General features: G+C 36.3%; 2 protein-coding genes across 3 annotated transcripts; both read right to left on the bottom strand.

The window, feature by feature from the left end:
- Positions 1–3,480: 3,480 nt before the first annotated feature.
- Positions 3,481–6,200, bottom strand: LOC149020201 (F-box protein At5g03970-like). Of its 2 annotated transcripts, none has more exons than XM_089148305.1 (3): positions 6,057–6,200; positions 5,702–5,840; positions 3,481–5,596 (listed from the first exon to the last, which is right to left on the bottom strand). In XM_089148305.1, exons 2-3 carry the CDS (start codon positions 5,746–5,748, stop codon positions 4,117–4,119), a joined length of 1,527 nt encoding a protein of 508 aa, XP_089004431.1. In that variant the 5' UTR covers positions 5,749–5,840; positions 6,057–6,200; the 3' UTR covers positions 3,481–4,116. The 2 variants fall into 2 exon arrangements, with proteins under 2 accessions (XP_089004431.1, XP_089004430.1); XM_089148304.1 differs by having other exon boundaries at positions 3,482–5,596; positions 5,702–5,804.
- Positions 6,201–6,595: 395 nt separating this feature from the next.
- On the bottom strand, positions 6,596–9,867 carry LOC149020200 (xylan glycosyltransferase MUCI21-like). The gene is made up of 3 exons (XM_089146881.1): positions 9,487–9,867; positions 9,175–9,369; positions 6,596–8,190 (listed from the first exon to the last, which is right to left on the bottom strand). The coding sequence occupies exons 2-3, from the start codon at positions 9,299–9,301 to the stop codon at positions 6,902–6,904; spliced, it is 1,416 nt and encodes a 471-aa protein (XP_089003007.1). The 5' UTR covers positions 9,302–9,369; positions 9,487–9,867; the 3' UTR covers positions 6,596–6,901.
- Between the last annotated feature and the right edge of the window lie 2,730 nt (positions 9,868–12,597).

Genomic DNA, 12,597 nt, shown 5'->3' with positions numbered 1-12,597 from the left:
TTATATGAATCCAGAGATTTCATATTTATTATAAAAGCGTTAAACATTTGAATCATGACTCGATAACTGTTTTTTTAGTATGAAATTACAAATTTTATTCTAAATATTCAGGCTAACTAAACAGTTAAATTTATGAACCATGACCTTATAGATTTGAAATCTCCAGATTTTTTAAATCTTCAGACTCAAGTAACCAAACAACCTTAATTAATAACTTTTGTAATTACCCTTAATTAATTTTATTCCAAGACCCACAAATACTGCTATGTCTTTTAATTTAGATGCATTTCTTTCATTAGGAGATAAAAAAAAATAAAATATTAAATTTATTTTTTTTGTATTGTTTTAATTTAATTAATGGTACCATGAATATGAGACGTATGAGAAAAAAACATAGGAGCATTTTAAAGCTTTAATCATAAAACTAATTTAGAATTTTAACTTTTAAATTTAATTTCATTTATTTTTATTTTTAAAATTTAATAATCTTAATTGCAAGTAATTTTATTTAAGATTTTAACTTAATTGTTAACTTTTGAATTTTAAAATGTCATTTAGTTTTGATAATTAAAATCTGTAATCGTTAACTTTTATTTTTTCAAATTTCATTTAGTTTTATTATTTTAAAATTTAGAAGTCTTAACTGACAAAAGTCTAAGGCATAAACTAACAAAAATTGATGTGGTTTGGATCAAGCTTATGCCATACTATGAGAGGAGTTACTTGATATTCATTTATTTTAAAGGGGTCCAGTTTCTGTGTGATCAACTAAGATTGGAGATAAGAAAAAATTAAATATCACTCCTTTATTTTTAAATTAGTCCAAATTCCATTTGTCTTCTAAATTTCAAAATCTCATTAGGAAATCCATCGTTTTGAATTGCAAATTTATTTAAACCGTTATCTTTTACATGGGTCTGAGATTTCAAATCTATGGAGTTATAATTTATAAAATTAGATGTTTGGTTGTGGAATGAAATTTGTGGATTCATCCCTAAAAGAACTAAACAAGCTTAATTAGTAACTTTTGTAATTACCCTTAATTAATTTTATTTCAAGACCCACAAAAACCGCTATGTCTTTTAATTTAGATGCATTTCTTTCATTAGGAGATAAAAAAATAAAAAATAAAAAGATTGTTAAATTTATTTTGATTGATTGTTTTTTTTTTTAATGGTTACAATGAAAAAGAAACATATAGAAATTTAAAAATTTAAAAATCATTATTACCTTTAATCATAAAACTAATTTAGAATTTAACTATTAAAATAATTGAGGGTATTTTAGGTTGTAATAATAATATTAATTGCAGGTAATTTAAGATTTTAACTAGAGCAGTAATTAAAGGTGATGTAGGATTTAAATTAAAATATGTTTTCATTGAGAGTATTTTGGAAATTTAAAAAAGTATTAACGGTAAAAATAAAATTTAACAAAAAGAAGAAAAAAACTAACAAAAATGAGGTGTTTGATAACTTTGCCAACTATGAGAGGAGTTAAGTGATATTATTTATTTAAAAGGGGGTCCAAGTGTCATTTGGTCAACTAAGAAAGGAGGTAAGACCCCCAAAAAATATCACTCCTTTAGTGAAAAAAGAAAATTCTCGTTTTTTCTTCTAAATTTCAAAATCTCATAAAATCCGTCGTTTTGAATTGCAAATTTATTTAGAAATTTCAAAATTTTAAAAATCATTATTACCTTTCAATGAAAAAGTCCCCAATTTCAACATTTGTTGTGGGAGAAAAGTCCATTGCCAAGATGCAAGTCATTCGGAACGGCTAAGATTTTCATAAACACTCTATTTATAGAGCTTTTTGTTTTCTTGTTCTCTCGATGCATTTTTGAGCCCTAGTTTGAACAGAAGATATGAAGTATTCTAGTAAAAAGATACTTCGCTTGTATTCATTCAAATTTGTTCTTCTTTTCATGCAATCCTGCTTTTCATTGGACTTTTACTCACTCAGTTGCTGTTGTGTTTCTACAGCACTCTGTGGAACACCTCCCTCCCGGCGGTTTTGGGATTTCGGAACCAGTGCTTCATAATAGGGCGCTTTTGGCTAAGGTAGCTAGGAGATCATGGGCTGATCCTACCTCCTTTTGGGGCCGAATTCATCAAAGCCGTTTATTTCCCTCACACTAGTTCTCTCGAAGCAAAAAAAGAGAATAAACCCTCTTGGGCCTGAAGATGTTTGATGATGATGTGTAGATGGGCTCAATAGACATATGGGACAACAAATGGATACAAGCTCTTTGAAAATTTATTCAGAAATGGACCATTCATTTCCTTGTGGATGTATGACATGTGTTCCAACGTTACATCAAATGATTGAAATCCATTTTAAATCACATCAAATACTTGGGCTTTCAACTGCTCAACTAACCCACCGTTGGCAAAATTGATGTGACTTATAAATGGACATCAACCTTTTGATGTGATGTTGGGACACATGTCACACATCTACAAGGAAATAGATGGTACATTACCTTGTCAGAAATGGACATGATATTAGTCCAATCTCTTCCTTCTTTTGGTGGAGAACATGTTCTCAGGGAATGACCACTGGGTAGAATATGATCAAAAGAAACATCCCTGCTAATCCAAGTTGGTGTGGGTGCCTTTAAGAAAAGCTGACCATATCCTTTTTGAATGCCAATTTGCCCTAGCTGTGTGATTTGATTGCAATGCAGCCTCACCCATTCAGTCCGATTAGGAGAGGCCCCCAAGTTAACTCGCGTTTTGGAGCTTTGGAGCCGTATGAATTTTGCATCCAAGAGTGTTAGTGAAGAAACTATCACCCTCTTCTCTTTTGTTTGTTGGTCAGTATGGCTGGCTCGGAATGAAGTATGTTTTGGTAGAAGGTCTCCAACAGCTAAAGAGATCATTCATAGAGCACACCAGTCTTGTGGAGAATACTTGGAAGCAAGAAGGAAACGGTTTAGGGATCAACCAGGCTTTACAAAGATTCTGCAATTCCCAAAGGTTTCCATCAACAAGGATATAAGGTTCTTTCCAATTATATTTTTTAGGGCCAAATTGTTTTGAGATTGCAAAACAGAGTACTTAATGCAATGACATAAAAATAAGCACTCAACTGTTGGAGTTGCATCAGACACATTAGTCCAAATTGTTAGTGCTCTCTGTTACCTTGCGTTTTAAGTTATCGTAATTCTAAAATTACCCTACCTTCCATTGCCACTTCATTTTCTAGAAACCTTAATTTACCATTGAGAGAGCCAGGGAAGAAGCGAAGAGAAACTAAGAACCACTCTGTTAATTCTCTAAACCCCAATTTGCTATTGAGAGAGGTTAAGGAAGAACTCCAAAGGGAGACAACAATTTCCGTTGTATGATCTGTTTGGTGAAATCAAGGCAAGTGGGCACCTAATTTCGAAGAACAAGAAGACATGCCAACATAAATGAGTTGATAATATGAACGATTTAGACGTATCCTAAAAAAGAATTGAAATTGCTAGCTACGGATCTATTACAAATGTAGCATCAATGAGGGGCTGAGAATTTACTGATAGATATGCTTGGTCTTTTGATGATTTCAAAACTTTCTAGTTTCTACCATAACTCCAATGGCTGGCTGGCGGAAGAACGTGAGAAGATGTTCCTTGGAGTGCGGTACAAATCCGAACTAACATTCACTGAAAAGCATATAATCCTCAAACAAATTCAAATACAAGGGAAGTGTTTTTTCCCTTCTTTGATAATTATAGACATGGAAGAGTTGTGACAACTTCATATAATCCTCAAACAATAGATTACTCTCAATATGATTAGATTGACAACAAAATATGCTGTACATATTTGATTCTTTTGTGACATCTTCTGTGATTTCTCTCTGTTCTCTTAGAAGAGGCAAAGTCTTTTAAGTATGACAGCCAAAAGAAACCCATGTAGCATGAAATACAAACTTTGAAAAAACAAACAGGAAATGGGAAAAAAAAAAAAAAAGTTATGTTCTGCATTATTTTCAGGAAAAAAGAATATAATGAAGGCCATAGAAAATGGCTTCTTACTTGCCCGCCCATCGCAACATAGGTGCCTGCAATATTGCCATAAACTCCAAACGTATGAGGATGAATGCCATACCATAGTGAATGGACTTCTATTTTTTCTGGGCAGCAGCTGGGAAAGGAGAAATGGGCCATGGTGGGGGCAAATAGGGGTGTATAGTAGCTGAACTCAAAACACTAAACCCAACTAATGGTTCACTTAACATTGGAGTAGTGTTGAGGTGACAAGCATGGATCCAACCAGAGCAATAGATAAGCAGAATGTTTGGATTTAGTGGATGAAAGGAAATTGGAATCAACCCTAATGGACGAGGAGACAAAAGAGAGGAATCAGATATTGGCAATTGATGTCTCAGAAACCATCTGCAATCCTGTAGATGATAAACCCATATCTTGATAGAATCTCCTACATAACTATAATTCAACCCTACCACTTGGAGTAAACCATCAACAGACTCGCCCATGGCAGCCATAGCCGAGCAGATCTGGTTGTCACATGGAACGCTAAGCATCTCTATGACAGCAGGATTATGCTCCTCCTCCTCCTCCTTTGAATCTTTACACATAATGATGTATTTAAGTTTAAAAGTATAAACCATCCAGAAAATAGCTCCTTTTATCACCTGGACAAGCGAAGTGTATTTAGAATAGAATGAGAAACACTTGAGAGTATCAACACTTACGGTCACGGTGGATAACCGCCATTCCCCGGTGTGGGAGGAGAAAGTCTCCAACTCAATGATATTATCATTGGATTTGGATAGAGAAGCCTGCAGAAGCACAACTTTGTATCCTTCATCATCATAATTATCATCACTACTGGATCCAACAACCAGAGCTACACAGTCTCTCCCAATCGACGGGCAGGGCTTCGTTTTATCATGAGAGTTAAATTGTCGCCTGCTTTGATTAGGGGAATAAGGAAGCAAGTAACCAAGCTTGGTGAGGGGATTGTAGATGTAGTACCTGCTGACATGTCGGTAGAAGAAGTGACACCTGCTAGGGGGATTCTTGGGGCACGTCCAGGGAAGCGGAAGCTGTGAGTTATTCCAATGGCTGACAAAACAGAGTAAAAGGCCATTTGAAGTAGGGAGGAAGTATCTAAACTCATCATCATCATCATCAACAGTTCCAATTCCTCCATTGATGACATCAGAGTTCACTTTCACTCGCACTCCCTTTCCAAACTTAATATTCTTACTTCCAGGAAGAAGAGGAAGAGGAAGAGGAAAACTGGAATTCGTTACCCTACTCTTGGCCTCTGCCAAGAAACACAAAGTCTTTCTCCGATAGTTCCGGATATTGTAGTAGTGGAAGTCGTTGTCCAGTGGGGTTTTGAAGAAGTATAAGGGGCCAGGATCCAATTTGTTTCTCTCAATTATTTTAGCACGGAAATAATCTTTTGAGATAAGTTGGTGCCATCTCTTTGACACACATTTGAATCTAAAAATTGATTTTAGGGGCAAACGAGCAAGAATCTCTACAAGAACATCATCGCTGCTACAACGTTCACCGACTCCTCTTCCTCTCCTTCCTCTTCCTCGTCCAATTCCTCGTCCTCTTCCTCTCCCTCTGAGAATCAAGAATCAATCAAAAAGATGAGGTGAGAAGATAAATATTTGAAAAAATAAATAAAATAACAACCTGCAATACCCAAATGCAGAGACTGAGAATTACCGACAGATACGCTTGGGTCTTTGGATGATTTCACAACTTTCTACCATAATTCACTCCAATGGTTTGGAAGGATGTTGGGGGCAGGGAGATTTTCCTCGGAATGCTGTAGAATCAATCCAGATCCAATGTTATTGTTTCACTAGGAAAAGGTAAAATCAAATCGTAGATAATTTGGTTCAATTCGAGCCCCCAAACAACATCTACTGTTAACAGAATAATTGTCGAGATCATAAAACCCTAAATTTCGTAACAAAAAGGAGAGAATGCAAACAGAGAGGGTAGAAAGAAAGTGGAATGGACAGTAAGCAGGAAAATAAAACGGAAAAAAGTCACCTTCGGTAACTGAAAAACCCACCTTCCGTTGGATCAAGGGCTCAATCTCTCCTTTCTTTCTTTAATCGAATCAGAGATGAATCCAGTGAAGAAGAAGAAGAAAAAAAGCTCTATAAGTTAGAATGACTTGCTGCTTCGCGATGGACTCTTCCACCATCTCAGGTAGGCAATATGAGACTTTATTTAACCTAGTAATGATTTTCAAATTTCAAACTAACACTATTATTTTTTTTTGGTAACTTCGAAATTGAGAGGGAAAATGAGATTTTTTTGGTCAGGAAAAATAAGATTTTCCCTCAACAGTACCTTTCCATTCTTTTTTGGAAACCCTGAACCCAGAGACATACGGACACACTCCACTCGAGTCAAGGGATGAAACCAAACAGAAAAGGAAATCGCAGATCACGATATGGCCGGAGTACGATACCTTGGAAAGAAACTAACGCAGAAAAACAAAAAATGCAACTCTTTTTTATGTTTTGCAGATTTATAGAAAATAATTCACAGTGTACACCTTTACACCCCCAAGTCCCCAACCACCATAAATAGAAGCAAGGGATTTTCATATTCTTTTGATGTTACAAAACTTCTGTGCACATTAAAGAAAACCCAGTAGATTTTACTCTATATGTATCCTTGTTCATTGAAGCATAAATCTACCATTCAAGCCTTGCTTTATCAGAATTAAAAGAATGAAATGATTAGTATTCTACATTTTATTATTGACAATACATACAAATGTAATCATGTAAAATTGAAGACTCTGCTGTTTTCTCCGGTCCTCAAATGCAAAATGGAACTAAGTATAATAGCTCAAAGTTGGTGTTTTGAAGAAATGGATGCCAAGAATGCCATGATTCAAATGTCCTAATAATCATCCTTCTCCATGAATCTCTTAGCCTTCTTATATGCACTGTTCAAGTACTTTCGAGTCCTTACCAGATCAAGCTTAACATCCTGGCCCTGCAAATAGATTTTCTTGATGTTGAACCAGTCTTCCTTCACTACAGCTTTTGGGTCCGTCAGTACCAAGTGATCCTTCCCGTACCTCTCTATCAAACTGCTCTCTTCCTGCGTTACCTTATACTCCACATACTCCAAGCCCATTTCCCTGGATGACTTCCCAAAGCATGTCTCTGCTAGCCAATCGATTCCTATCGGCACCACCTGAATCAAAACAGAACCAGGGCGGAGGAACAGAGAGTGGGTGAGCGCTGCACCGTGCACCCCAAGCATTGCATGGCTACCGTTGATCAACCCATAAGCCTCACTCAGAGACGTAGAAAGGCTGGGCTCGAAGAGTACTACTTCAAATCCCACCTCCTCTGCAACCTTTACAACTTCAGCTTGGTTCAGTATCAATCGGCCAACGCCACCATTTCGTGCAGCAAACACCAGCCGCGGCCGGCAGCCTATTGATGGGCGGCGGAATTGGACTGGTATATCACTGTAGGATGCTCCAATGAGTGCTCTGAAATCAAGGAACGATTCCGAATGTGGCAACAATGAGGGCTCAATCGCCATGAAACCGTGAGATATAAGCCCCACCGTGGCCGACGGAAAACAGTGGGTATCGGTGGCGTTATCGAGATTGACGATTGGGTAGCGGCTGAATTGCCGGAGCAGCTCTGGGTACTTGTTGAGCCACCAGTCGTCGCAATGGGAGACGACAAGGACGATGTCTCGATTCGACGAGATGAAGCTGGTGGTGACGAAGAGGGGGACGAACCCATCGGTGAAATCATGGAAGAAGTTTCCGGTGTACCCGCCGGCGCTGAATATGAGTGCCGGAGCGGAGTGACGGATTTTGCAGGCGGGAGCAGGGGCGGCAGACGCCGGAGCAGAGGTGGTGATGGTGAGTTCTGTGATTCCGTCCATGACGCTCTTCTCCCATTTGCGAGGATAGGGTCGGATCTTTTCTTCAGCGGGTCGGGCTTCTGGATCTTGATTATCCGAACCCGATACGAATAGGGTATTGGTAGTTGGTTCCAAGACGGTTTGACGGTTGAGAGAGCAGAAATCGTAACGGTGATCGGAACGGTCACAACTGATTGGCGGTTTGTCAGGTTTACCTGCCTTCACGTCCACCTGTACCGAATCTAGTGGGGTCCACGATGTACTTGGTTTTTGGCTCTTCTTGCTTCGGCGGATTACTTCTTTCTGGAATGACGACGGCAAACGAGAGTCAGAGTAAATGATTATTAAACCCTAAAATACATGCAATGTGCTTCACCATTTCAAATTCTCATTTTTCAATCCGAGGGACCCAACATTACAAAACTAACCTTGAGTGCATTGGAATGATGCATGCATGTCGATGTTGTTGGTATTATATGTGCTGTCCTAACCTTCAATGCATTCGAATGATGCATGCATGTTGTTGGTATTATATGTGTCCTCCTAACATTTTTTTCACTACCTAGTATCAGTGGGGTCCACGTGAGGTTTACTGGAGTCGACCTCTAATTCATGTTGTCAATATTCAACAGTAGATCTTACCTTTGTTGGGGTCAGACCCATTGTGATCTTACTTTTGATTCATTTTCTCAAAACTCAAAAATTTATCCACAAAAATGAATTATCAATTTCCTCATAGATGTGTGCAATGTGTCCCAACATCACATCAAATAGTTAAAAACTATTTATAAATCACATCAAATGAGTTATTGATGTGACTTGTAAATGGATTTTAACCATTTGATGTGATGTTATGACACATATCACACATCTACAACAAAAAAATAGACTTAATATAAATCGAGATAAACTCCAATCGAATATTGATGTTGATGATCCTGACATATTTTATCATGTAGAAATTTGCAAAGGCAACCAATAAGGTAAAAGAGTGCATCTCCATATAGGAGTTTGGAAAATTGAAATATCAGCCGTAGTTAAATGACCAAAAACACCTCGTGAAAGGTGAAAATTAATATGACAAGGAGCGATATCGGTATACGGTTAGCTTCATTAATACGATCTAATTAGGGTTAATAAATTCTTAAGAATGCCGTGTTAATTTGGCAATTTCAAATATTTGACTTTCCAAGAACCATGAAAGAAAGACGTGTAAGAGAAGAATAAGAATAAAACAAGTTCGGAAACTCTGAATTTGACAGGAAATCGAGAAGAGTTCATACCTTGAAGACTGTTCGAAGGTGTAGAATATGATGATCTCAAGATCGATGAGAGAGAGATTTCGTGAACGGAGCAGAAGAAGATGAAAACAAGGCATATGATCACGGTCGTCCATCTTCCCCTTTTCATCTCTCCTGAATTAGTTTCAGAACTTCGATAACTTCTTTTCTCAGAACGAAATGAACGCAAACATGAACCTGTGAAATGATGATTCATCGAACAAACATACTTTAATAAATCAAAATTTTCCAACTTCTTGCCTTAAAAAGATCTATAAAGATTCGTTCTTTCGCATAAATAAGAAAAATCCTTACCAGAAGTTCTCCTTCGAAATCTTCACTCTAGATATCTTCGAAGTTTCTTCTTAAAGGAGAAAGAGCGAGAAAGGAAAAGATGCAGTTAGCGCTGCAGAACTTGAAGATCAAGATTGAATTTCAGGCTGTGAAATCCGAATCCGCAGCCAATTAATCCAATCTGCCTGTGACGTAGTAGTGTTAGATACGATTGATCGAAATGATCGAAGAAATCGCTTCTATAAATATATCCTTTGCATCCTTTGCTTCTGTTATGATTTTGAAGAGAGACTAATTAAAGTACTAGCAGTAACCAAGAAGAAGAGTCATCAGCACATCGGCATTCAAACCAAGCACACAGAAGAGAAGAAGGGCGCAAATGAAATTATTAATAGTTGACGAGGTCTCTAGCCCGCCAGATAAACCGTTACAATGGCTTATTTTATTTTCTATGAGGAACAGAAATAAATAATAAATTTTCTCTTATTTTTTTGGTGGGTATCTTTCCTCTAGAAACTGGAACTCGAACACAAATAATGTAATGGTCCATGGATACAAACTAGGTCAAACACAATTGAAGAACTACCTAAAAACAAAATATAAACTAAACCAATTAAATGGCTGATTCTTTCTTTCTTTTTTCAAAATGAGTTATATATATATATATATATTTATATATATATTTTTTTTTTTAATTTTTGGCTTAATATTAATTAAGGTGGCAAATACATATAGTGGTGGGGTTGATTACATTTAGTGCATTGGTATAATCTACGGAGGATTCATAGGCTAAATACATGAGCCAATTGTGGAGTGTGGTATCACAAAAAACATTAAGTCTTGTATCCTTAATGTATGATTAAAAATATTTTTATCAAAATTAAGACATGAGTTATCGGTCAGCTGCTGTGATTACTTGGTAGGAGTAGATCTCGAATTTGTTTATCATTACATGATATATCATGTAGTTGAAGATTGTGTTGCAATGCTTGATCCATTCCAGAGTCGTGGATGAAAGTGTTGCAAAGATCCAAGAGTGATGTGTTTGGCAAACTTTTTGTTCTTAGCCCCAAGGGTTCTGCAGCCCGAATCCTTTTTGTTCAGTCACATGACAGGAATACATGTCATGCAGTTTCTACGCACTTATCGCAAAACTCACAATCTGGGACATATTTGTCCATTGGGCAAGTTTTGCCTTGACTAGTAAACCTGCATTTAAGAGACACCAGAAGAAAATCTTAAGTTTGGAGTATACGGATAATTTCCAGAAAAAAACTTCCACCATGAGGTGTAAGTAGTAGATTGTGAGGTTGATCTTATTCGCGAAAGAGCTTTCCCTGCCAATTTGACAAAGAACTCTCCATTGCGTGAAATAAGAGACATCTATGTATCATTTTCATTTAAGATAATTATATTGGAAAGATGAAGTAGGTGAGAGTTTAGGGAATGAGACAACTCCCTGTTGGTCATATTGATTGAGCTTGCCACCTATGCTAGTGACGTATTTCTTTCCCATCCTTCGGTATCAGGTTCAAGGAATGATCGGTCTTTCGGGTTTTTGATCCAAGGGTCAAACCAAAAGAAAGTGTTTCTCCCATTCCTTTCCCAAATTTTCTCCATATCATCTTTTCAAGTTGTGATAAGATTCCTCGAATGCTATTCAAAGTCCAAGATCCTCTTCTTTGTTTCACCTTTGGGTCGAAAGGTGTAGTGTGTGGGAAGTACTTTGCCTTTAGTGTCTGTACCCATATTGATTATGGGTTCTTGAAGCATTCTCTATCCTTGCTTGAGTAATAAATTTGTGTTGACTTCCTCCATTTTTTTAACCCTAGCCCTCAACTTTCTTTTGGTTGGCAGCATCGATCCCATGAGATAAGAGTCAACTACCTTTCCTTTGTCGAATTTCCTAACCAGAATTTTTGGCATAGGGAATCAATTTTACTGCAAAGCATTTTTTGGAATTTGAAGCATTGCATTTGATACATCGATTGTGACTAAAGGACAGATTGTAATAGTACTCCTCGCCCTGCAAAAGATAAACACAAAGCTTTCCAGTTTGCCATTTTTTTCCTCAATTTGTTAATTGTAAACTGTTAATCCTTCATTTTTTATTTGCCATGGATTAGGTTAATGCCAAGGTAGACTAAATCTTTCTTCATTTCATTGATTCCAAGAGTGCCAAGAATCGCATTCTTCTCCCCCATTGGAACATTTCCACTAAAAAAAGCCTTACTTTTCTCAAATTTATTTCTTGCCATGTAACATCCAAGAAAAGTTCTAAGACAAAAGGAGTTATACTTATATTTTAGCTTAAAGCACATGTAATTATTTAGTTTTAGTTCAAATTAATTTTTGCAAATGTTATACCTTTTAACATAAATTAAATTAACAACTCTAAGGAAGTTTTTTGATCTCTTTATGTGGTGCGAATAGTGATTAAACAAAAGTTTTTGACAATGTTAAATTGTAGCTAAAAAAATTAATTTTTTTTTTTTTAGTAATTGATGACAAAATTTAGTCACTAACCAATTTATTATTGACCAGGTGAAGCGCACCTATGGTACGTCAGTAAGGCTGATAGTGACTTCAACAACCTTATATAATGGATAAGGCGTCAAAAGGCTACTTCAATGAACGAAAGAGCTAAACACTCAAATATTTACTAAATTAGAATAGTGGTATGAATAATGATATTATCTATAGGGAATCTATATGTAGAGCAAAATTTCAGACATTAATGAACATCATGGAAAATATTACTTGAGCTGACTATCATGATTCTTTCTATCTCTTTCAATATCTGTTTATATATTACAAGTGATGATTTTATTTGTCACTTAGAAATTTTTTTCCTTACACCAATAATTGTGGTATGGAGATTTATGTCACTTATACAAATGCAAATGCCACATAATAAGTATATAAAACAATAAAATTATTATTTTGGAATAAAATCAATTCTCTAAACTAGTTTTGTTTATGGTTGAAAGTGTTTTATGACTTTTATGCTTGGTCTATTTGGCACGCAAAGATTTTATTTTTTTCTTTAATGGATATCATTAGTTGGATCATCAGTTTTCGCTTTCATTCTTTGACACCTTACCAAACTGAGAAGAAAAAATTATAAAGAGT

This window comes from Hakea prostrata, chromosome 3 (genome assembly GCF_041222555.1).
Source record: "Hakea prostrata isolate BN-2017 chromosome 3, UWA_Hpros_2, whole genome shotgun sequence".
Lineage (NCBI taxonomy): Eukaryota > Viridiplantae > Streptophyta > Magnoliopsida > Proteales > Proteaceae > Hakea > Hakea prostrata.
Note: the sequence above shows the minus strand (reverse complement) of the source record. Positions and strands in the feature narration are given on the sequence as shown.

Bases quoted from the DNA above. Each gene is read 5' to 3' on its own strand.
- LOC149020201 (XM_089148305.1), bottom strand. From the start codon at position 5,748: ATGGTAGAAAGTTGTGAAATCATCCAAAGACCCAAGCGTATCTGTCG. The intron at 5,597-5,701 runs GTAATTCTCAGT...CTTGATTCTCAG, and splicing joins AGACCCAAGCGTATCTGTCG to AGGGAGAGGAAGAGGACGAG.
- LOC149020200 (XM_089146881.1), bottom strand. From the start codon at position 9,301: ATGAAAAGGGGAAGATGGACGACCGTGATCATATGCCTTGTTTTCATC. The intron at 8,191-9,174 runs GTATGAACTCTT...CATTCCAGAAAG, and splicing joins ACCTTCGAACAGTCTTCAAG to AAGTAATCCGCCGAAGCAAG.